General features: G+C 51.7%; 1 protein-coding gene across 1 annotated transcript in view; it reads right to left on the minus strand.

Annotated features, from left to right (window-relative positions):
• Positions 1-24,460, minus strand: part of NSF (N-ethylmaleimide-sensitive factor) — a gene marked incomplete at its 5' end in the record, with an annotated part of 33,384 nt that overhangs the window by 1,094 nt on the left and 7,830 nt on the right. The window contains 7 exons of the mRNA XM_008946096.1: positions 6,402-6,515; positions 7,287-7,421; positions 15,962-16,041; positions 16,228-16,294; positions 17,717-17,850; positions 19,689-19,845; positions 20,405-20,500. Of these exons, the coding sequence (XP_008944344.1) occupies positions 6,402-6,515; positions 7,287-7,421; positions 15,962-16,041; positions 16,228-16,294; positions 17,717-17,850; positions 19,689-19,845; positions 20,405-20,500 (783 nt within the window). The remainder of the gene's footprint in view (positions 1-6,401; positions 6,516-7,286; positions 7,422-15,961; positions 16,042-16,227; positions 16,295-17,716; positions 17,851-19,688; positions 19,846-20,404; positions 20,501-24,460) is intronic.

A 24,460-nucleotide genomic window follows, 5' to 3' on the forward strand; every position in this document is an offset into this window, starting at 1 on the left:
AGGCGCAGGGCAGCCGTTCTGGCTCTGCACAGCTCCTGACAGGAGCCTGGAGCCAGGGGGGGGTCGGGCTCTGCTCCCAAGGGACAAGGGACAGGACAAGAGGAAACAGCCTCAAGTTGCCCCAGGGGAGGTTGAGGTTGTCCCTGAGGAACAATTTCTTGCCCTGGAGGGTTGCCCAGGGCTGTGCCAGGCTGCCCAGGGCAGTGGTGGAGTCCCCACCCCTGGAGGGGTTCCCAAGCTGTGGAGATGTGGGGTGAGGGACACGGGGCAGTGGGGACCTGGCCGTGCTGGGGTTAATGCTTCCACTCAATGATCTTAAAGGTCTCCTCCAACCAAAACAATTTAGTGATTCTATGATTCTAATGTCTGTTTTCAGGCACCCAGCTCACAAGCTTCACCCCACACTGCCAGTTCCAGCTGGCTCTGCACAGGCCAGGCCCATTCTGTGTCTGCTTCTCTCCCCTCTTCCAGAGCTAAGGCTGCAAATTATCAGTCAGGAGCAGAAGGGGCTGAAGACAACCTCAATTTTCCTCTGCCTTCCTCACCCCTTACAGCTCCAGCAGCACAGCACCAGGGCAGAGGAGCTGCAGGGGATTCACAGCACAAGGCTCCCAGAATGTCAGCAGCACCTTGTGTTGTGGTTCCATGGAGGAGGAACATCCCCCCAAAGCTCAGTGCTGCTTCTCTCCCAGCACTGAGACAGAGATAACAGGGATGTGGGAGGAAGGGCTGCTAAGGAGACCACAATTCAGGCTGCCATCAGAAGACAGAAGGAATAATGGCATCAGTCCCCCATGCTGAGCCATGGGCTTGTTGATCCTCTCTGGTGTGACTCCAGGCAAAGTGCTATCACCACCCCAAGATATGGTGACTTAGGACTAGAAACACCTGGAAATCAGAGCCCAATGGTTCTCAGAGGATCTTTGTGTTACAGTGCAACACCTCATCTGGCCTAGAAACTCCAGCTCCTGCTCCCTCTGACCTTCCCCAGCACCTTGCACCTTTAACATGCTGCCAAAACCAGAAGTGGGTCCATGCTAAGAACCTGCAGGAAATGGTGCCATGGGGTCACCTCTTGTGGAGCTCCCAGCTCCATCACCCACTGGGTAATCAACAGGCATCTACAGAACACAACACTGGGACTATCCCTGGAGGGGGCAAGAGAAGGTTCAGCATGTGCCCTGGCCTCCCACCAAACAGGCCCAAGGAGGGCTCCTTAACCCCTCCATGTTGTGTGTTCCTAAAGGAGAATTTTCACCCATCCCAGATGTGAAGAAGCCATCTATCAAACACCTACTGACAGCAACACAGAGGCTTTAAAAAACAGCTTGGAAGAAGAAAATAAACCCTGAACCAACAACAGTATTACTGGTGATGCAGGCAGGGAAGAAACAGCCAATGAGAATTCCTGCTTTGTGCTAAGACATGCCTAAAAACATAGAACTTCCTCTCACCTTGAAACATCTCAGCAAGGCCAAGACCTCAACACCAACTACTGAACTATGTTTAGATCAGAAAAATAAATTAACTGAAATCAGATGATTCACAGGAACTTACTGAGGACCACAGAGCTCTTAGTTTGGGGGTTTAACATGCAAAGAAATCCTGGTAATGTCCCAGATCCCAGAAGAACAGAAAAGCCTCCCCACCTCCAAAAGCAGTGTCTGAAATGTCACACGTGGCTGTGACAAGAGGGGCTCTGGTGCCACATACCTGGAGACCAGAACCTTGGCAGCTTTAGGTTTGCAGTTGGGCTCCATGATCTTAAAGCTCTCTTCCAACCTAAATGATTCTGTGATTATGTCAAAGGCTGAAGGCAACTGGGACAGGAGAAGGTGCACATGGGTCACACAGCTGAGCACTGACCAGCTGGGAGTTCCCTTTCTCTGGGGGAGCCCACAGGTGGAATCCACACTGGTAGACTAAGACCCACCACAGGGTCTCAGATCTCCCACACCTGAAGGACTCTGGTCTGACCCTGTGGCTGGTGCTGCTTAAGCAGCAGGTGGGACCAGAGGATGTCCTGGGGTGCATTCTGACCCCAGTGAGCCTCCAGCCCTACAACTCAGCCACACCTCTGCCTCTTCTTCTGGATGGCTGGTACTTGACCAAGGGATGGCCACAACTCCAGGTGGGCACACAGATAAACTGTCACTGGTCAGTACATGCTGAGCTGGGGCAGCACAAGGACTGACAACTGGTTAAACTGCTGGGCTCAGAACACTGAGATCAGGGGCAGGTCCAGCTGCAGCCCAGCCACCAGCAGATCTGCCAGGCATCCACGTGGGGGCCAACACCAATTAACCTCTTAATTAACAAGTGGGGCTGGGGGCAGAGACCCTCAGCAGGTCTGCAGATGACAGAACTGGGAGGGGAGGTTCATGCACCTGACTCTGGTGAACAGGAGGCACATGATATCATGGTGCTGTCACTCAGAGAGCTGAGCTGATGGACATTCAGCCTGACACAGGTCTCCTGCAGGTCACCAAGGGGCAGTGCAAAGGTCCCACCTGGGCAGGGACAGCCCCAGGCACCAGCACAGGAGGCTCAGGGACAACAGGCTGCAAGGTGACTGTGCAGAAGAGGGACCTGGGCATCCTGGAGCACAACCTGAACGTGAACCAACAATGGGCCCTTGCAGCCAGAATGGCCAACAGCACACTGGGCACTGTCAGGAGGAACACTGCTACCAGACTATGGAAATGACTCTCCCCCTCTTACCACTGCCACCACACCTGGAGGACAGTGTCCAGCTCAGGGCTCCCCAGACAGGGACACACCAGAGAGAGTCCAGCAAAGGGTCACAAGGATGAGTAAAGGTCTGGAGCATCTGTCACACAAAGAGAGGCTGTGAGAGGCAAGATTCTTTAGTCTGGAGTAGAGAAGACCTGGGACTGGGGAGGGAAGAGTGTATCTGTTCAGTACCTTCCTGCACCCCATGACATTCACCCAAGGAGAAGAAGGTCAGGACTGGATAACCCTACAGAACCAGGTACCTGCTGCACAGTGAGCTAGATGGAGCACTCACTGCAAGCCCTGGACAGCAGGTTCAAAAGCCTGGGACCCAGAGCTGCCAAAGCCAAGCTTCAGCAAAAGGAATTAGCAGAGCCCCAAGGAGTGCACACCCTTGGGCTGTGCAGCACTCCTGTAAACCTGTCAGGAAACCCAACTCCCAGTGTGTCCAGATACACCACTTCAAAATAACACAGCAGCATTTTATGATGACCTTTCAAAATAAGTTTCCATGCGAGTTAAAATAAGTTACAGACAAACAGTGTAAATTAACACAAGCTACCAAATCAGGAAATACTGGAGGTGCAAGAAGGGGCTTTTCTGGAAAGCTGCCTGGCTCCTCCAGGTTCCTGCTCCAAGAAGGAGAGAGACCTTGGGGTTTGGAGTGTCGCCAGCAAGGCCCAAGAGCAAGAAGATGGGCAAAACGAGCAGAAGGAGGCAGCCCCCAGCTCTGGCAGAAAGCTGGTGTGCCCAGCAGCACCAGGGCAGAGTGAAGCTGGGGGGGCACCCCAGGGCATGGCAAGGGGCTCCACGTGCTGCAGCCAGGGACTCTGCAGAACTGAACCTTCCTGGCCTTACGTGGCAAACTGTGAATGTGCCCCTTCATCAGAGGCCTCTTTTGAACAAGAACATAACATCATTCCTGGACACTCAGTGTATACAAGATGACCAAAGTATGTGACACTGAACACGAGCAGTCTGACATTAAAGGCCAGGAAAAAACAGAGTTTGAGGGAAATGAAGCTGCCAAAAAGTTGGGTTTGCAAGGCTCATAAACAAGGTAACAAAGCCACCCAAGAGGGCAGAGCAAAGCAGCTCGTGGTGCTCCAAGGAAGGATCTTGATACTGAGAGACTGATCCAGCAAGACTTAGTCTGACACAAACTGCAAGGCATCTGAGCAGCTCCAGAACACCTACATGGGACAGACACTGGGTCTACTAGCCCAGTAAACCAAAAACCAGTTAGATTCAGTGACTGCAGAGAAAGGAATTAGGTACATTTTTTGCAAAGAATTCATTCACTGTGGGATCCAACCAGCTGGGTTTTGAGAAATTTCATCCACCACATGGAATTTTTAAGGGATTTCAGATTCAAACCTCATTCTGAAAAGCTGAGCTACAGCTCAGGTGAAGAAAAGAATTCATCTTGGACTTCTCAAGAGGTGAAATCCTGCACCCCTGTGAAAACAGCCAAACTGGAGATCAGTGTCCCAGTGCATTCAGAGATGAGTGTTCTGGTCACTGAGAGCCTGTGTTGCTTTCCTGTGTTCACAGCAGCTCAGCAGATGGAGTCACAGGAACACCTCAGATCTTTTAGAACAGAACTTCTTCCTACTCACCTTGCATAAGCTATCACACAATTACCTGAGTTGAGTGAGATAACACAAGTCACCTTGCTACCAAACATCCAGGTACAGCAGCAAAGGTGGATCACCCACCATCTGCAGTGGCAACAGCCTTTGTTTTACACTTGTTCCACTGGCCAGAAGTGGCTCCAAGTCACAGTTCTGTCTGTCCTCTCCCAGCCTGACTGGCCATGGACTCATCTACAAGGCTGCCCTGCCATCCAGCCAGACCTGGGCAGGCTGGAGAGCTGAGCAGACAAACCTCATGAAGCTCAGCACAGGCAAGTGTAGAGTCCTGCCCCTGGGGAGGAACAACCCCATGGACCAGCACAGGTCAGGGGTGACCTGCTGGAAAGCAGCTCTGTGGAGAACCTGGAGTGCAGAGGGACAAGGCCACAATGAGCCAGCAACAGGTCCTCATGGCCAAGAAGGCCAATGGTCTCCTGGGTTCTGATCAATGCTGAGCAAGAGCTAAAGGGCCCCGGGGGGCAAGAGGCTGGGGCCAGACTCTGCTCAGTGGTGCCCAGTGACAGGACAAGGGGCAACAGGCACCAACTGGAACCCAGGAGGTGCCACCTGAGCAGGAGGAGAAACTTCTCTGCTGGGAGGGTGCAGAGCCTGGAGCAGCTGCCCAGAGAGGCTGTGGAGTCTCCTGCTCTGGAGAGATCCCAAACCTGCCTGGCTTTGACCCTGGGCACCCTGCTGTGGGGGAGCTGCTGGAGTAGAGGGGTTGGATGAGATGATCCCCAGAGGTCCCTCCTAAACCCCACCACCAGTGGTTCTGTGACAGCAGTGTTCTGGTTAAAAACCCCAATGCACCAGAGCAGTTGACCTGTGTGCACAGTCCAGGGCAGCATGAGGACTCCCTGTCTACAGCATCAGAGGTATGCAGCCCCAGGGCAGTGCTGTGAACAGGGCTGGGGAAAGCACTTCCACCCATGCTCCAGATTCAGAACTGCCCATCACCTACACAGCCTTCACCTTCAGCTTTGAAAAGAACCAACACTTAAGGTCAAAGCAGCAAAAGAAAACGCCCTGTGTCAGAAGAAGGAATCCATTGTCAGGGGTAAGTGAAAGGGCCTGCAGTGGAGCCAGGCAGTCCCCAAGGCCAGCACCCCTTAAATACATCTAATACATGTGAGCAATGACTTACTGACTTGCCTGTAGGCATGGAATTAAAAGCCAAGGAAGAAGAGGAAAAAGTAATCTAGATAAATGACTTTATTCCCCGAGGTGACATCCAGTCAGAGCCTATCCTCAGAGCTGAGCAAGTTTTAACAGAATTGGGAGCAGTGAACAGAGGGGGACACGACTTGTATGCTGCTAGACCACATGCCTCTCAGCTTATGCTCAGCCTCTCCTAGGAAGATCTAAGGGCAGCTCACTCAGCTGCACTAAATCCCTCTGAGGTGAAGGGTGGGTGTGGGGGGCAGGGCCCGGGTGGGTGCTGAGGTGCCAGTGCTGAGGGTCTGGGCACAGCTTGTCCCTCCCTGCCAGCAGGACCTGCTGCCCAGCACCAGCCCCACCACGGGCCAGGGCTGAGGAGGGGGTGAGGCTACACATTTCTAACCTCTGCAATTATTTTCCTTAAAGTGCTGAAAGTGGAAAATAAAGAGAGGAGCAGCTGAAGGGCCTGACAGATTTATCTTCTTCGGGGAGGGAGCACATACACCTGCACAGGCACCTTTCTCTGGAAAAAAACCACAAAACCCTCAGCGATTGCTATCTGCAGTCCTAACCTGCTGGGTGTAGAGCAGAAATTTCATGAAAGGTAAGTTAATCCCACCCCTCCTGCTGCCAGATGCTCCTCTCTGAAGTGCAGCTCTAAACAGCCCATAGGCACGGTGCCTTTCAAAGCTCTCTCCATGGACCAAGACCTGATGGTTTCTTTGTTCAGAAAATGTCTTCATACTTGAGCTCTTTCTCAATTAAATTGATTCCACGGCTCCCACTGTGCAGGTAAAGTAGGAGCCTGCAGAGAAGTGGGAACCTCTACAAGTGCTCTGTTTCCCCTGGTCCTCCCTGGCCCAGAAACATCCTTACCTGCAAGGACATCTCAATCAGCATCAGCAGCTTCTTGATCCCAATCCAGACCGTCTTCCCCTTGACGCTCTGCGCGATCGCGCTGCGCTCCTTGTCCTTGAAGTTCCCCAGGAGCTGGGGAGGAAATCAAATTTAAAACATCAGCCAGAGGAGACTGGCAGCATGAACAGTGCTGCTCAGCTCAGGGCAAGGGGCTGAGGCTGGAAGGTGTTTTCTAGCTCAGAAGGGGAATTTGTTGCCATATAGACAAGGCAAACCCCCAGACGCTTCTCCTAACGCCTCTGATGGAACAGTTGGTGATTCCCTTCTCTGATCCACTCTGGGTTTTCTCCAGACTGGAGTCTGGAAGGAATGCAGAGACTCAAGCCACAGTCTGTTCCCAAAGCTGCTGCAAGAGTGTCTGTGTCTTCCAGGCTTTGGTGGTATCATCACTGTGACCATTCTGCAAGTCTGCACAAAAGATTTGTTTTTGCAGCCTTCAATATTCGCCACAGTTTCCACTATGGCATCAAATAAGAGGCCATTAAGGGCATGAATTTATAAAGAAGCTATAATCTTTTCAGCACCAAACACCTTCATTTCATGTTGTTCCAATTCATGAGAGCTTGGCTCCCTCCAGGCACATCCAGTTTAAGTGCCTTGATTATATTCATTACTCACTTCCATGCCCTTGGAATCTTTCCATCCACTCCACAAACTTTTTCCTAGACCTTCCGTTCACTATTTTGCCTTAATTTATTGTGTGAAAAAGTAATTTGGAGAAGGTTTAGAACTGTTATGATGTAATGTTAAGGGGGACACTGTTCCCACATGCAGAACTACTGCAAAAATCACTCATTCCCAGCAAATCTTGAGCTGGTTTGTCATCCTTGAACTTTTTCTCACCTCCAAAGCCTCCATCAGCTGCTCCCCTGTTGCAATGTTGGGCACGTGGATGGTAGTGCTGAAGGCATTCAGCATTTCCATCTCCTGCAGGACATCTTTGCGACTGGTGGTCCCAATGATGAGCAGCTTGCGACCCTGTCACACCATGGAGCAAGTGTTAGGAAAGGAAAATCAGAAGAAGAGAGGAGAAGCAGCCTTGGGAAGCTTCAGCTAACTAGAAACTAAAACCAGAAAACGGCCACGTAAAAACAGCACTTAAAATAAAGTGAACAGGATTCAATCTCTCAGGGGCTGTAGCAGTCAGCATCAACCAGACTAGACTAGGACCAGATTCCACAGGTCAGCAAATGCCACCAATGGGGTCCAAAAATGATGGTACACAGAAGAGCCACCCATGCTCACAGCTTTCCTGCCTTACCTTTCCTTCTCAATTCACCACCAGCAACGGCTGAACCTTCATTAAATCCACAAGCATGAGCAACCCCCCACTCCCAAAAGCTGAAGCTGAGGACTCCTAGGGGCAAGAGCCCATCTTTTGAGATCCTGTGGGCACAGTGAATTCCCTAGCCCTGAACAGACCGATTCCAGTGGGTTCCAGCTCAGGCTTTAGGAGGGGAGGTTGCTGTCAGCTCATCAGATTTCCCATCACCAGTGTGGTTGTAGAAAAGGGCAGCTCCAGAGTTCAAACCAACAGTGCACACACCAGCTCCAAGCTGGCCTGAGCAATAACAGGGTTTATGAATAATAGAGCAACGATGGAAAACACCCACTGCCAATAACAATCCCCTCCTGGGAAGGCCTCTTCAGTGCCACTGGAGTTCCACCACGGAGCTCGGACACCGAGGAACGTTGGCTGATGGGAGGAGCTGTTGGGTTATCAGCCAGGACCAGTCCCTCCCCCAGGCCTGGCTGGCCAAGATCCTCCCATCTGCTGCACACAAGTTTAGCTGATGGGCAGACACAAGGAACAAAGTTCTGTATGTCAACTTTGGGACACAAAACTCTCTTCATCATTATAAAAAGCCAAACCAAAACCTCACAACTCTCCCCACAGAGTAGCCAGGATTGATTTTGTAAGTGCTCTGCACTCCATTGACAAAGGATGAAAACCTGTTTAAACTTAGTATGTCTTTGATGGAGCCTATCAGAAAGCTGAGGAGACTTTTGAGCAGTGCCTGTTGGAACAGGACCAGGGGGGATGAGTTTAAACTCAAAGAGGGAGATTTAGACTAGAGAGAAGAGATGTTTGACACTGAGGGTGCTGAGCCCCTGGCCCAGGCTGCCCAGAGAGGTGGTCGCTGCCCCATCCCTGGAACCATCCCAGGGGAGGTTGGCCGGGGCTCTGAGCACCCTGCTCTAGCTGGGGGTGTCCCTGTCCCTGCAGGGGGTTGGACTAGGTGACCTTGAGAGGTCCCTTCCCTCCCAAACCAGCCCATGATTCTATGACTGATGATGTTCTTCAGAGTATTTGTTTCTTTCTCCCAGGTGCCACTGCACTCCCTGGCTTTCTGTGCTTGATGGGATTACTCTCCTGCTTTGGGTGATGGACAGTGGGAAAGGAGCAGGACTGGTGAGGAACTCAGGTGCTCACTCCAGGTCTGTCTGTAGCCTCAGAGAGCACAAGGCAGGAAGAGCTGGCAGGCTGAATCCAGAGCGTTCCCCAGGTCATGAGCTTGACATGAAGGCTCAGCCAGGGAACACTGTGATAACCCCTCAGAGCACTGACCATCATCTGCATCTCAGGGGGCACCACACGCACCAGCTCAGCCACCTCTCACCTCCTCAGAGGGGGAAACCCCCAAAAAACCCCTTTTAATGGGGAAGAGCAGCCAGCTCCTGGGCTGAGGACAGAAAGAGCAGGACAGAACTGCAGTGGGAGCAGGGAGCTTCCCAGCTGCACAGACCTCACCTGCTGGTGGCACACAGCAAGCAGAGAGAGGTCCCAGTGTCCAGCAGTGTCTGGAGGCAGCCCTGAGGAGGGCACCTAACGTCCACAGACAGCACAAATGCAGCTGCTCTGCAGGCTGCTGCTTCCACTGTGCCCTGCACGTCCCCAGCTCTACAGCTGCACATGGTTTGATTCCTTTTTGATGGTCGTTGTGTAACAAGGTCAGGAAAATATTTTATCATTTTACAAGATTGAGCACAATCTGAGCAATTCAGTAAGATCTTGTGTGCCAAGCCAAAAAACCAATGCACTTGGTGAAGAGTAAGCATTGGATCCTCTCTCCTGCCAGGACTTCAGAAAGCCCCATCAGATGCTCATTTTCAGCTAAAGCACTTAATAGACCAGGAAAAATAAACGATGCTTGGCAACAGAAAAGCTTTTTGCCCACACGAAGACAAAATTCAGTGGTTTTCATCTTTGGAAGGGGTTGGTAAAACTTGACTTTAAACACAGGCTTGGAAGCCAGCTGAAATGAGCCCCCAGGGACACCTGAACCATCCCCTGCTTCTGAGCCACAGAAGACACGTGCTCTGAAGGTACCACCCAAGGACAAGGTTAAAAGGGGCCTTCAGCTTGTGAGGTGCACTTGGGCTAGCAGCACAGGCAGCAGCAGAGCTGGCGAGTGCTGAGAATCTTCACAAGGCAGAGAGAAGGAAATCGAGCAGATTTCGCCCCGATCCTGATCTCTGCTTTGCTTTCACACTTGCTCTGTATTTCCTCCACATGCTGTCCTCAGCGAGGCTTTGTTCAGTTCATAAATAATGCTGCTACATCATATACAGCTGATAGGATATATCCTAGAACTCAGTAGAAAGAATAAGCCCTGTAAGGAGAATTTCTGTTGCCTCAGTCGTGACAAGCCACACAGACATGCTGCCAGGCACCTTCAGACACATTTCTCTACCAACTAGGAGCATTTCAGGGGAGAAAAAAATGGCTCAGCTGCAGCCAGCAAGGCAGCATCTCTTCCCAAAACACAGCTAACAGCATGCACAGTGCCTGGCACAGCAGGTAAGACATCAGTCAAGGGAATAACAGCCTGAGGACTAAGCACCTGAAGGATGTTCCCCAAGCAACATCTACACTGATGGACTCCATGCTTGAGTATAATAAAGAGAGAGCCTAGTTTGGGGCTTCATCAGAGACTGAAAGGTCTCACCAGGAAAGGATCTAAGACTTTACTGTGCTCTACAGCTCCCTGACAGGAGCCTGGAGTGAGGTGGGGGTTGGGCTCTGCTCCCAAGGAACCAGCAATAGGACGAGAGGCAATGGGCTGAAGTTGCCCCAGGGGAGGTTTCAGTTGGATCTCAGGAAGAATTTCTCTCCTGGCAGAGTGGTGAGGCCTTGGCCCAGGCTGCCCAGGGAGGTGGGGGAGTCCCCAGCCCTGGAGGGGTTCAAAACACGTGTGGAGGTGGCACCTGGGGACATGGTTTAGTGGCCATGGGAGTGTTGGGTTGATGGTTGACTTGATGATCTCAGAGGTCTTCTCTAACATTATTGATTCTATGATTTTAAGCAGCACAGACCTGTAACTAGTGAGGTGAATTTTACCTCTTGTAATCCCAGGTATCCACGTATGATCTCATTCCCTGTGTTTCCTTCTCAGTTAATGGAGCCCAGATGACAGGAACCTCCTCCCAGAGTAGCTGCCCACGCTCTGGACTCACCCAGCAAACTATTTCCTAACCAGCCAGTTCCACCACAGAAAACCAAACTGCTGACAGCCCCACGAGTCCCAAACTCCCTGGAGCTCAGGCCAGCAGACAGTTACTCCACACACAAAAATGACTCTAAATGACTTATTACCATTTAGGAAAGCCACTGGATCCAGTCGCTGTGGCAGGTTCTGTGAAACCTCAGCTCAGTGCTAAACCTTACTCCAAATGCACCACTCAGACATTTTTAGAATGAGAAAAGAGTAAAACAGAAGTTGCTGCTTTAGCATCTGAGCACAGGGAGCTCTTTAGGACACTGTACCACCCCAGCCATTTCAAACAGGACTTCAACTACATCACTGAGCTGCAGAAACCAAAGGGAAGCAAAGGGCATGGTTGGAAATATGGAATAACTGCCCTAAACAGACTCTTGGTAAATTGATGGGAGGCTAAGCAGAGAGCTCTGAACAATTGTGGATGGTGTAGAGGGGAGGAGGGGGGAAATGATGCTTCTCAAAACAAACCTAGGGAGCACCATGTGAATTATCAAGCACCAGCTGCAAACTGGACAGAAGGATGTTGCTGAACTTAACCAAACACAACCCTCAGCTAAAGCTTCCCAAGGCTCAAAAGCCACAGGACGAGTTGATCGAGTTCATACAATTTTCAGGGATCCCTGTTTGGATCCACGTTCAGGACCCTGCACCACCAACACCTGAAGGGAACTCCTGTGAGCAGATGGCTCCTCTGCAAAACAGGCCTTGAGATTTTTTAACAGCTCCCCCCAGACCATGCTGCTGTTTGCTCCAGGAGCAGCTATGTGCTTCAACTTGCCACCTTTCAACCTGACCCTCTGGAAAACCTGCTACTGTACAACAAGCCTAATCTCTGCTGTACCAATTACTGAAAGAAAATGAAGTGTCAGGAGGCCCTTGTACTTTTCAGAGTCTCAGGCAACTTGTTCAGCAAACAAGTGGAAAAGGTCTGAGTCAGAAATGTTCTGCCCTGGGGGTTCCCAGGGAAGCACGAAAAGCCATGGAGCCCAAGTGGAGAAGCTGCCCTCACCCAGCTGCTCCAGGCTGGCCACACACGGGCTGCTGGACTGCCCCTGCTTTCAGAAACACTCACTTCCCTGGTCCCTGCATGCAACAGCAGCCTTGCAAAGGCAACGTGCCAGTGCCCAGCCCACCAAAGATCAGGGTTCAAGCTGAACTTCCAAAAATCAGAAACAACAGGAGAGCAACTACCACGTAAGGAGGAACTTGGCTTTTCAGCCACTGAAGGTCATTCGGTGTCAGACTCATCACCCAGATACTTCTCAGCCTCGTGGTTCCACCAACAGAGATCTGGAGATGCAGCATGTCACCCCCAGTCCGGGTTCCTGCTGCCCAGTTTTAGTGCCCCAGTCTGGAGCCTGAGCCCCTTCCACGCTGCTGGAAGGGTTCCCAGTCGAGAGGTGTGTGTCCTGCCCTGGGATAACCCCAGATCCCACCTCTGCTGCAGGGGTTTTACCTGAACCCAGGCTATCATCATGCAGAGAGCTATGGGACTCCACGAGCAGAAGAGGAATTAGGTTTAAACAACAGCATTTTCAAACATTAGGAGATTTGATTCTTCCCACTCAGTATTCGCTTCCTAACGGGCACCACATTATTGCATTGACTACTGAAGACAAAGTAGAACCAAAAGAATTACACAAACTCTGCTACAAGCAACTGGAGCCTCAACACATCAGTGGAGCCTCGAATGAGAGAGTTTCAGCAAATCTGGCCAGCCCTGGGCACGGGCAGAAGAGGGGAACTGGAATTCTGCTCCACGCCAGTGCTGGTGGCTACCCAAGTGCCTTTGTCGGTAGCTGTTCACTCAGCTTCACACCCCTGTATCTGTGCCTGTGTTTTGGAGGATCAACAACTCTTCACACGTCAGGGGAGGAAGCAGCTCCCCAGGTTTCCAAGCACAGAGGTAACGTCCCTGTTGATCAGAGCTGCTCCCAGCTCCCCCCAAGGGACGTGGAATCAGGAACACATCTGGGCTTATATCAAACGAGGAGATTATTCCTCCCTTTCCCCACCAGCTCTCATAAATGTGCCAAAGCCCCCGATGGCCTGAGCAGGAAGGGGCTGGGGGCCTCTGGGAGCAGTGGAAGGCTCCAGGGGAGTGCTGGAGAGCACCTCACCACGCCAGGCGCTTCCCAGCGGCCGGCTCGGCCCCCGGGCTGATTGTCAGCTTCTCAGAGGAACCAGCAGGGAAGCACATGTGAAACCTCCGTGGGGCTGCTGAGTGTCTCCAGGCCCTGTGTGACTCTGCATGTAGATGAAGCAGCTTCGGCTTTCGGAGCTGCTGCTGCTTAGTTCTCAGAGGAGTCCTTTTCTCCCGCTTGGCTCCCTGCTGCGAGAGCCCTTTTCAGTCTTTCTATCCCCCCCAGTCTCTTCTCCTGCACAACACAGGCAAGCTTGATTGAAATAAAGACCCAAGAGAACATGGTTTATTTTCTTCTCTTCAATCCATTTCAGAAAAGATTTTTAATTGGTTCAGAAAGAGATGCCAAACAAAACGCAACGTTTCTCAGTCCTCTGGGGCTGGGAGTAATGGGCACCACTGTTCAGCAGTGCTGGGTGGAACTAGCACGAGCTGTGATTGGGAATTTTAAGTAAACTCAGATGTTTCCACTTTCTTTAAGGACTAATGTGTTTACTCGTAAAACTTCTGCAAAGTACAAAGAAGCCAGAAATCCCAGAAACCCAAAAGCTTGACCTAATTGCCCTCCCCACACCACGTTAAAACAGCAGCACCTCAGCAGGCAGAGGGGAGTCTGGGAGGCAGCCTCACAGGCCAGCTCAGCTCAGCCCTCCACCTCAGTGCAGAGCTGATCAGGTTCCACCCCTGACGTGCTGCCCTTGCCCACGGAGCCTGCAGGAACTGTGGGGAGCTGCCTGCACAGGGTGCCCTCCCCGCCAGGGCAGCGAGCAGCCCTGTGAACACAGGGCCTGGCTCCACGGCAGGAGCCCGCCCTGCTGCTCCCCTCCTTGTCCTGCCCTCACCAGGGGGCTCTGCACCCCCCTTGCCAACCTTCTCAGCTCTGCTCCACACTTCAGGCCCCCCTGGCTGGCGAGGAGCCCGTTGATGCCAACGCAGGCCCAAGGATTTCTCTCAGCAAAGGGCCGTGTCTGGTGCGCCCCACGATGCTCCATTTTCACCAAGAATGAACCTAAACTGTGGGTCCAATCCCACAGAAATTTGTGTTGGTTTGGAGCAGGTTGAGTCATCTCAGAGGGAACTTGGAAGGGCACTGATTAACTCCAGCATCATCTCCCATGTGGGTTTCTCACTGGAGCTTAGAAACCCCAAGAGTCTCCACATCCACATTTAATCTTCTTCACTGTAAGCATTCACAGCAGAAGAGGATTTTTCCTGCACAACTCTACCTCTTATATTCTGTTTCTGCTTTTTTAATGACTAAAATCACCTTATGCCATGACTATCAGAGGGAACTCACAAGAAATGAACACTGCAGGAAGAAGCCCATCAGCAGAACTGCCAAATTAGGTCAGCCCGTAGGGGCCGTCTAACCCGACGTCCTCGTTTCCACAGGAGCCAATGGTGGACACTCAGAGTTAAAAAAAAAGAACAAAACCCTCCAACACCATCAATCAAACAGTGACATTTCCTCAGAAATCTCTCTCTCTCTGCCCTCCAACAATTTATGGCTTAAGTCACCATAATATTGGCTGTCAACCCAAAGTCTTCCAGCCTCAAGGGCATTTCAAACACTGCAAAGTACAAATCTCGAGCAACATGCATAAACTTGGCAAATATCTGAGAGTTCCCAGCCCTGCATCCTGCTCTCAGGGAGGCTTGGGTGCCACCAAAAGTGCACCTGAGCAGCAAAACACCGTCAGAGGATGCAGTGATAGAATGGCCAGTTTCAGATTTAAGTTCTTTCAGCAACTGAAGCAAATCAAGTTCTCTCTGCCCCAGTTGATTTGTGGGACCAATCGTGTCCTGGGACTGTGGAAATACCCAGCAAGAGTGAACGACTCCATGAGATGATGGTGATCAGCAGGGGTTGTGCTGCTGCACACAGGAGGCCTCTGGGTTCCACCACATGTGGTAACAGAATCCAAGCTTCACCTCAGAGACCCTCCATGGCATAGAGAACTCACTGGGAAAAACCTTTGTTCTCCCAGGCTGGCAGTCACAGGGGGAACTGCAGGGCCTGTGGAATTACAGTTTAGCTCAAAGTGCTGTATTGGAAAGGTCTTTTCACCAAACCCTCTAATGAAAACACTCATCTGCACGTCACCATTTCCAGGATATTAAAAATGACCAAAAAATTTAGTGAACCCAGGCTGTGCTTCTCTGCCTTTTCCTGACACCAGCTTTCAAGGTTTTGCTGTTTGTTATTTATCCATGCAGACACTTCACACACAGAGCACAATTCCAGTGAACGACAGGAAAAATGGCACACAAAATAAAGAAGAGTCCCCCCTTGTTTGTCTCCTCAGTGCCAGCTTCAGAACCAGTCTCATTTCTGGTGTTCCCAAATCTCATCGAGCCAGAAAGTGCAAATAGACACAATCAGAATGAGATGTAAGATCTTCAGCTCTCCTCACCCATGGTCATTAACACCTGACCACTTCAAGTTAAGAACAAATTAAAACCTTGACATCTGCAATCATATGTTAATCAGAAGCTGATTTTTAACTAAGGAGGGAGCACGTGGCTGAGCCAGGGGTTGATTTGGGCTGGAGAGTTCTGTGGTTCATCAGAAAGCAGACAGCCACATGTTTGAGCTTTACATGGTGAAGGTTAAACGTGTTTCCTTAGCATTTCTGGGGCTAGCTGCTGAAGATTCAGCCTTAAGTAATTAGATAATTGAAGCTGAATCCTTTGTGGCTACCCCAGAAATGTCGAAGTGAATGAACAGCAGCAGGCTGGGATTAACTTGACTGGATCCCAGACAATAGCACTAATACCTCTGGCAGCACAGCAGCTCTCAGCAAGGCACAAAGCTCTCCACTGTCAAAATTATCCCAGGCCCAGGGCACCTCACCCCTCCACCACATTCCTACCTGAGGGGGGGCCTTCTTCAGCAGCACGAGCAGGGCTTGCAGCACCAGATTAGAGAACCGTGGTCCGATGGGGACATAATCTGCAATGAACAATGCATTTTAGTGCCCACTCAGCACATGCACGTTTAAGCCACTTCACTGTCTCAAAGCCAGCTCAAGGCTCTCACAGTAAATGGTTCCAGGTCACTTCCAGTTTGCAGTACTTCAAATATTTCAGTGTTTCTGCACAGCACACAACAGGGCTCCCTCTCAGCACCCTGACTCACCTAGGAGCCTCTCGATGTCGTCCACCACAACGCAGCTGAGCTGGGACTTGTAGGCATCATCAAAGATCTGAAAAGCAGCAAAGTGACTTGTCAAATCCCAGCAGCCAAACTACAACAGTCACAGTAGGACCTGTTGGCATGTCTTTAGCTAACAACAAGAGGCAATGGGCTGAAGTTGCCCCACAGGAGGTTTCAGTTGGATCTCAGGAAGAATTTCTCTCCTGGCAGAGTGGTGAGGCCTTGGCCCAGGCTGCCCAGGGAGGTGGGGGAGTCCCCAGCCCTGGAGGGGTTCAGAACACGTGTGGAGGTGGCACCTGGGGACATGGTTTAGTGGCCATGGGAGTGTTGGGTCAGTGGTTGGTTCTTGATGATCTTAGAGATCTTTTCCAACCTTAACAATTCTGTGATTCTAACCACAGCAGCAGTTAGAGGAATGCAGAGAATGGAAGTACCAAGAGACCAGACCCCCCCTGCACTCAGTAACACTCCCATCTCAGCAACCTGAGAGCTCAGTCCTGCCCACCTGCCCCAAACACTCTGCAGCAGAGACACGTGCCCCCATTTCACTGTCAGCAAGGGACAGAGAGAGCTGCCCTCCTTTGTTCTGTGGAGCTGGGGCACTGCAGCAACACTCCCACCCCCCTGCTGTACCTCAGCTCCAAGCTGTCCTAGCCAGGCTGGGTGCTGGGTGCTGCTGGTGACCTCTCACTGCAGGCAGCACAGACCTACTGAGGTGCACAGAGCAGCAAACAGTGCCCTGCAGGGTTTGGGATGCAAGCAGTGAGTAGCTCTGAGGACAGCAGTGGTACCAGACCTGCCTCCAGCACACACTGATCCAAGTGAAGTCCAAATGGCTCCTTTTAGAACCTCAGTTACAACCTGGGCTTCCAGCTATGAGCACACTGCTTCTCCTGGCAGCTACACACCCCTACCCCAAACTGACCTGGGGGTAACACTCAGCTCCATCCCTCCTAGCAGCTACACACCCCTACCCCAAACTGACCTGGGGGTAACACTCAGCTCTGTGCCTCACTCAGTGTCATTCACCCAAAGAGTCAGTGCTGGCTCATTTCAGCAGAGGAAACCCCCTCCTCCCCACCTGCCTGCTTGCAATGATTTAAGATGGTCAATCTGCTCCCCAAGTTGTTAAAACTCTTCCTCTAGTTAAACATCACCAGCTCCAAAACATTCCTCATCTCATCCAGGCAGGACCCATCCTTTCCAGTGGGAGCCAAGCCCTCCCAGCCTCCAGCTCTGCAGGGACTGGCTCAGAGCATGATCACCTACCACACTGGAGCAGGACAGGCTCTTGAGGTGTTCCCAGAGTCACTCAGAGTCAGTGCCACATAAACATTCATTCAACTTTACAAATACATGCACAGCAATTTAGAGAGCAGCAAACACCATCACAAGGGTCATTCACTTCTCCATCTACTAGAGAATTTAGGATTGGGTCGTAACCAAGCACAGGAGCAGGAGGTGTAAGTACCTTCTTCATAGCCTGGCACTTGGCTGTTTCAGAAAATCCAATCATCTTATCAGGAGAACAGATCTTGATAAAGGGGAAGTTGGATTCTTCTGCTATTTTTGCTGCTAAAGCAGTCTTCCCACTGTGGGGGGGACCTGAAACAAAGGACAAAGAGAATGAAAAACCAAGGGAGAAAAGAGCCCTGGTAAGGCTCAGCACAGAGGGTATTTTGGGCACGTTTATCCCATATCTGCATTTTGAAATGACCTTTTCTTCTGCTTGCAGAAGGAACACACTCACTCCTGGTGCAATCCAGCCCTCCAGGTGAAGGAAATGACACAGCTACCTGAGCACACCCAGTCAGATTGGCCAGGAACCCAACTCAAAGGAGGATGTTACCAAAAAGGTAAAAAAAAACCACACCAAAATATACCAAAATGAGCACGTGTTTGTGTTCTGGAGAAACTTTTTAAACTATGTTTATGCCCCTTCTAAATATTATCTCTGCAGGGACTGTGGTAAACAAGGCTATAGCCTGAGTGCCAGGTAAATACTGACAAAGCCCATTTGTTCTTTGCCTGAATTCACACCAGAATAAGCCAAGGAGAGACCAGAGACACACCTGAACCTGTGCACCCAGCAGGAACCACTCTGGAGTGCTAGGAGGGGTTGCACACAAGTGATCTGTTGGCCACAAGCTCCCAGAGATACTCAGGGGATCCATCCAAGGGTCATTTCAAACTACAGGCCTCTGAGCAATAGTGGTAAGCCACATTATTTTACTTCAGGAAAAGAAGGAGGGAAGTTGTAAATAAATTCTGCTCCAATATCTGTAACCTGGATGCTGGACTCAGTTTCCTGGACTCTTCATGGTCACGAAGAGTCTAGACTGAGGGTAATCCACCTCTGTCTAACAGCAGACACCAAATGTGGCCAGACTGTCCTGGTTGGAGCTAGAACAGAATTAATTCTGTTCAGGGACTTTTCAGCTCAGCCTCTTCCAAGCCATGGCACTTTCTGAAGTCAGCAGCAGAATTTTGCAGACAGTCTCTGCTGGGGTGTGCAGAAAGGCTCTTGCTTAGACCTGCTGCTGTGCAGAGCAAGGTCACTGCTCAATCTTGTGCACCACACTGAGGTGCAGAAAGCAAAAGGCCAAACTTGTGAGGAGAACCAGAGAGGACAGGTGACCCCAGACTGCCCAACCCACCCCATGAACATCACAGTCCAAAGCTGAGGGATCACACGGGTCATGCCTCTTGTTCCAAGGGCAGCATTTGAGGAGGACTCTGTCTGTTCTGCCTTTGATCCCAATCCATGTGCTCCTGAACCCAGCTCCTGAATCAGGTTCCCATCTGCCACCAAGTCCCATCTGGGACTCCCCCAGTGCCTGCCCCACAGGATCAGCAGTGAGGGGGTGGAACAGCCAGGCAGGGGTGTGGGTTCCACCCTGGGTTTGTGTACACCTGTACACAGTTCATTTTACTATTACTGTTTTTGTTAGAGCTGTTTTAGTTTGCTTTTCCAACCCAGCAGTCTCTCCCCCTTGTTCCCTTGTCTCCTCCCCTTTGGGAGGGCAGGGGGGTAGCAGAGAGCTGCTGCCATTTCTCTGGTGTCTGGCCCAGCCCTCACCCTGGACACGGGTGAACTGGTGTTTGAGCTCAGCCCACCAGGCTGCTGAGCTCTCTAGTGACTTCAGAGAGAATTCAGACAGCTAACCCAGCTAGAGGTGTTCCTGCTGCACCCCACCCACAGCCAGGTTATCAGCTGGGGACAGCCACTTCTCTGTTGCTCCAAGAACACATTTCTCCAGGGCTGAGATTTAATATCTAAAAATAGATCCAGTTTTAACATCTAAAGCAACTTCACCCAAGTGAACTGCAAGAGACCCATTCTGGTTTTCCTCCTGGGTGTTTCTTTTATGGACAGGCCATGGACAGAAGAGTTCACAGAAGTCACCTGGGGTTTTTTATTTGTATTTTCTTCTAAAGTTTACCTTCCAGAAGAACGCTGACCAAAGGAGTGCGGTCACTGTTCTTAGTCTGCTGAACAAGCAGCTCCCCATCATCCAGCACCCTGGTCACTGGGTCACCCCACTTAATAATCCCATTCATGATGTAGCTTGCATAGTCTTCCTGGTTGGTTCCAAACGCCTGTGGGAAGAGAGGGCAAGTTCACTGGACTCAGAAAGTTTGCATCACACCACAAAAACATGAAACGACTGAACACGACCAGGATGAAGACTCTGGAAGATGATTAAATGAGACAGTCAGTGGTGGAAGGGCCCCTGGTGACACACAACATCTCAGTTCAAAGGACTGAATGCAGCTGGAGACCAGGGACAGCCAGAAACATCTTTTCATATACCCTCAAAACAATTCCTAACCAGTGCAAGTTGCCAGTGGGTGCTGAATTCACACCATTTAAAGACAATTCTCAAAAATGAGGCTTTAACCTCCTACTACTGCCCACATTACAGCTGGCATCCCTCAGCTGAAGGAGCCAGAAGGAAGAGCACACAGAAAAGGAGAAATCCCAAGTTGCTCTTTATTTGTTCTGCTCCTTTTCACTGCTCCCTGCTGTCCCCCCTGCAGCCTGGGGTGCAGGATGCCAGCCCCTGGTGCACCACCCACTGTCCCCCCAGGAGGAGCTGCCCCCTCGTGTCCTGCCCTGCCCCAGGTCACCACTCCAGAGGGACAGGTGCCCACTCACCGGTTTGATATCATTCTCCAGAGATGCAAAGAAGTCTCCTCTGGTCACACGTAAGCTCTCTGCCTTCTCCATGTCCACTTCCACCTTGGTGCTGGCCTATGAAGGCAATGAAGGACACTGAGGAGCAGCAGTGCTGCACACAGCCCCCCACCAACAACCCCCCAGGGGTCCCACCCTGCCCTCAGCCTGGGACACTCAGGAAAATGCTCCTGCCCAGGACATTTATTGGACATAGGCTGGAAACCCTTGGAGCAATCACCATCTCCACAGAGCTGCATCCACAGGCCAGCCCCCACTGGGTGGAAAGCTGAGGTGAAGAGTCTGGCCCTGACCCCAAGCTCCAGGTGCCACCCAGCCAAGAGCAGGATGAAGGCTCTGCACCACCCTCCTCACTGCTGGGCCACCTCCACTATGGAAACCAAGCATCAGTCAGGCTCACACTGCTGCCCAGGAGGGGACTCACCTCACTGAGGTTTCAATTTATAGTTCTTGGAATTATGTAGGTCCCCTGTAGAGCAGGGAAACTCTTTGCTACCCTTGGGCAGCAAAGGATGGGAAGGAGATGAAGCCTCCTTCACTGCGTCACTTTTTTCAGGACAAATTCAAGTTGTGTTTCACCCAACCCTGAGTCTACCCACACCACCTTTTTTGGCAAAGAAGCCAGAAATAAGGATTATCCCCAGCCCCTTGTTTCAGCAGTCTGAGGTCCCTGCCCAGACCATGCTCCCTTTGAAAGGAGGACACCACCTCCCCCTTCTGCCTCTCCCACAGCACCCAGCAATGCTCCAGGCTGGGAGCAGATACCCAGCAGAGACAGCACCACTGGGACCTTCTCCAGTCAGCCATGCCTCAACCACAACCAGCAGGTGCCCAAAGCTGCTCACCCTGGAGCCAGGAGAGGTTTTTAACTCTTGGGAGCAGCCTTTAAAGATGGAGATTTATTCAGATGTCCCTGGACCTTAAAGCCAGCTGCAGATGTATTACTGGCTGTGGCTGCAGCTCCATGGCCCAGGGTTATTTAGGGACCTGCAAGAACCTTGACAGCTCGGGCAGCAATCAGGAATTAAACATTTAATTAGAGAATCCCAGGTTGAAGGGACCTCAAGGACCACCTGGTCCAACCTTCCTTGGAAAAGCCTGCTCTAGCCAAGCTGGCCCAGCAGCCTGTCCAGCTCAGCCTGAACCATCCCCAGTGCTGGAGACTCCACCACTTCCTCAGGGAGACTCTCCCCATGGCTGGCTGTCCCTGCTGTGACAAATGTTCCTCTGGTGTCCAGCTGGAATCTCCCCAGAGGTAACTTCTCCCCATTGCCCCTCATCATTTCCACGGGTCTCCTCATAAAAAGGAGTCTCCAGCTTCTCTGTAGCCACCCTTGAAATACTGGGAGATGGTGGCAAGGTCTCCCCTGAGCTTTCTTTTCTCCAGGCTGAACAAACCTCCTTCTCTCAGCCCCCCCTTACTGATCAGTTTCCCAGTCCTTGGGATGATTCTTGGTGGCCCTTCTCTGGCCCCTCTCCAGCCTGTCCACAGCCTTTCTGGGCAGTGGTGACCAAGACTGAACACAGAACTCCAGGTGTGGCCTGACCAGTGCTGAGCAGAGTGGGACAATGGCTCCTCACCTCTGCTGCTGCTGCCCTCGTTGAGGACCCAGCACCCCCTTGGTTTCTTTGCCCCAGCAGCAGACACCATTCACTCCCACTGAGCTTGTTGTCCACCAGGACCCCCAGGGCCCTTTCCACGGAGCTCCACTCCAGGTGGGTAGATCCCAGCACGTGCTGTACTCCTGGATTAGGTTTTCCCAGGTGCAAGACCTTACACTGGTCCTTGCTGAACCCCATCAGGCCCTCGTTAGCCCACTCCTCCAGCCCCTCCAGCTCTTCCTGCAGGGGGACTCTCCCTTCCCAGGTGTCCACTTCCCCACCCAGTTTGGTAGCACTGGCCAACTCCATCAGGGTACCCTTGATCCCCTCACCCAGATCACTTCTGAAGATACTAAACAGGGCTGGGCCAGTGTCAGTCCCTGGGGGACCCCTCTGGACAGGCTGCCAGTTTGGAAAGGAGCCACTGCCCTGCCAGCCAGCTCCCACCCTGCACACTGACCACTCCTCCAGACCACAGAAACACACTGAGAGCCTTGGAGAAACCCAGGCAGACCATGTCCACCTCCCACCTCTAACGACACACCAACACCAGCTACTCCACACTAATCAGAGTGCTTTGGGTTGGAAGGGACCTCTAAAGGCCATCCAGAGCCACCCCCTGCAGCAATCCTGCAGGTGCAGCCTGCTGGGGACCTGCTGAGGAACTGAGAGACACCAGGAGGAGGACCAGGCACACGAGGGGGCAGAAGCTGCTCTGGGAAAAGCAATCCATCTAACTTTAACTGGGAAGGCAGAAACCTATTTGCAAGTAGCAGAGAGATGAGGCAAAAGCTCTTTATTCTTTCCACCAGCAGCCAGGAAGCTAAAATCTGGGATTTCAGGGGGTTTCTTGGAAGGCACAGCAACCACTGTCACCTTTGCGTAAGACTAAGGTGGTGGACAAGCCAAACAGCTTCAGCCCTCACAGCCATGTCTCAGAGACACCCTCTTCTGCCTGGGAGGAGCTGCAAGAACAAGGAGCACGCTTGGGGAGGAAAAAGGAGAATGAAAACACTCCCACAGTGCTTGTCCTGTAGGGTAGTGAAATGCAGCCTCAGAACAGCAACCTCAGGGACCCAGCCTGGCCACTGCCCCAGTGCAGGAACTCCAGCCAGGGGGTGGCTGGAGCCCCTTCCCCACCAAAGAGCCCACCCTGGGGGACCCTCCGCACGGCCTGAGCTCTTCTGCTTCACAGAGGGAAGTGACAGCACTTGACACACTGGTAATATATTCCTGAAGTTGTTTGCAGACCTCAAAACAGGAGGGGCTCTTTCTTTCCTAGCCTTTAATTTAGACCTTTTGATTTTTAACACACACACACACACAGACACTGAGAGATGATGAGCAGAGTGAAGGCTGCAGAAGAACAGTGCCCCTCCAACACCAACCTCTGCTCCTGCTTCTCACAGGTCCTTCCAAAAACTAGGTGAGGCCTGGGATGTATATTTTACATTTTGCAGTGCTCAGAGGAGAGAATAAAACACCTGAGTGCATCATTTGGCTGAAGGCATCTTCAGAACAAACACTATTATCCAAAAACACTACCTCAAAGTGCTTGAGAGGAGACCCACAGCGTGGCTGCCTCACTTGAGAGTGCACAGACACGTGTTGTGAAGGTGTCAGTCACAGGCCAGGCTGCAGGAGGGGGCTGCTCCTTTACAGCTAGGAAGCTCTGTCTTCTCTCCTCCCTCTGTGACACTTTGGGCACAGCAGGGAATACATTGAAACACTAACGGGCCCCCAACGCCCCCAGAATTCAAGTACTGAAAAAGCAAAAGCCACCAACTAGGAGCAAAATTCATTATTGAAGGAAAATGTTTTGCATGTGAAGGGCTGAAAATACCACCAGAGGTGCTGGGGGGGTTTTGAGGCAGAACACAAAAAAATGAGAATCTGTTGATGTTTCTCAGGGGTTTTTTTTGCAGCTGGATTAACAGAACCTGGCAGCTCATGGTCCTCAGCTCCCTTCTAGTTCAAGATCCACTGATCCCCCATGATCTGCAAACACTGGGAAATCAAGGCAGTGTTCCCCTGGAGGGGAGGGACCTGAGGACATCACCAGTCTCTGTGACACTGAGACTACCACAGAACCACAGAGTCATTTACCCCATCCCTGCCAGGTCCCCACTGCCCCGTGTCCCTCACACCACATCTCCACGGCTTGGGAACCCCTCCAGGGGTGGGGACTCCACCACTGCCCTGGGCAGGTTCTTCCAATGCTTGACAATCCTTCTGGGGAAGAAGTTTTTCCTAATATCCAACCTCAACCTCCCCTGGGGCAACCTGAGTCCATTTCCTCTTGTCCTGTCCCTTGTTCCTTGGGAGCAGAGCCTGACCCCCCCCTGGCTCCAGGCTCCTGTCAGGAGCTGTGCAGAGCCAGAAGGTCTCCCCTGAGCCTCCTTTGCTCCAGGCTCA

This window comes from Merops nubicus, unplaced genomic scaffold (genome assembly GCF_000691845.1).
Source record: "Merops nubicus isolate BGI_N331 unplaced genomic scaffold, ASM69184v1 scaffold14370, whole genome shotgun sequence".
NCBI classification, from domain to species: domain Eukaryota; kingdom Metazoa; phylum Chordata; class Aves; order Coraciiformes; family Meropidae; genus Merops; species Merops nubicus.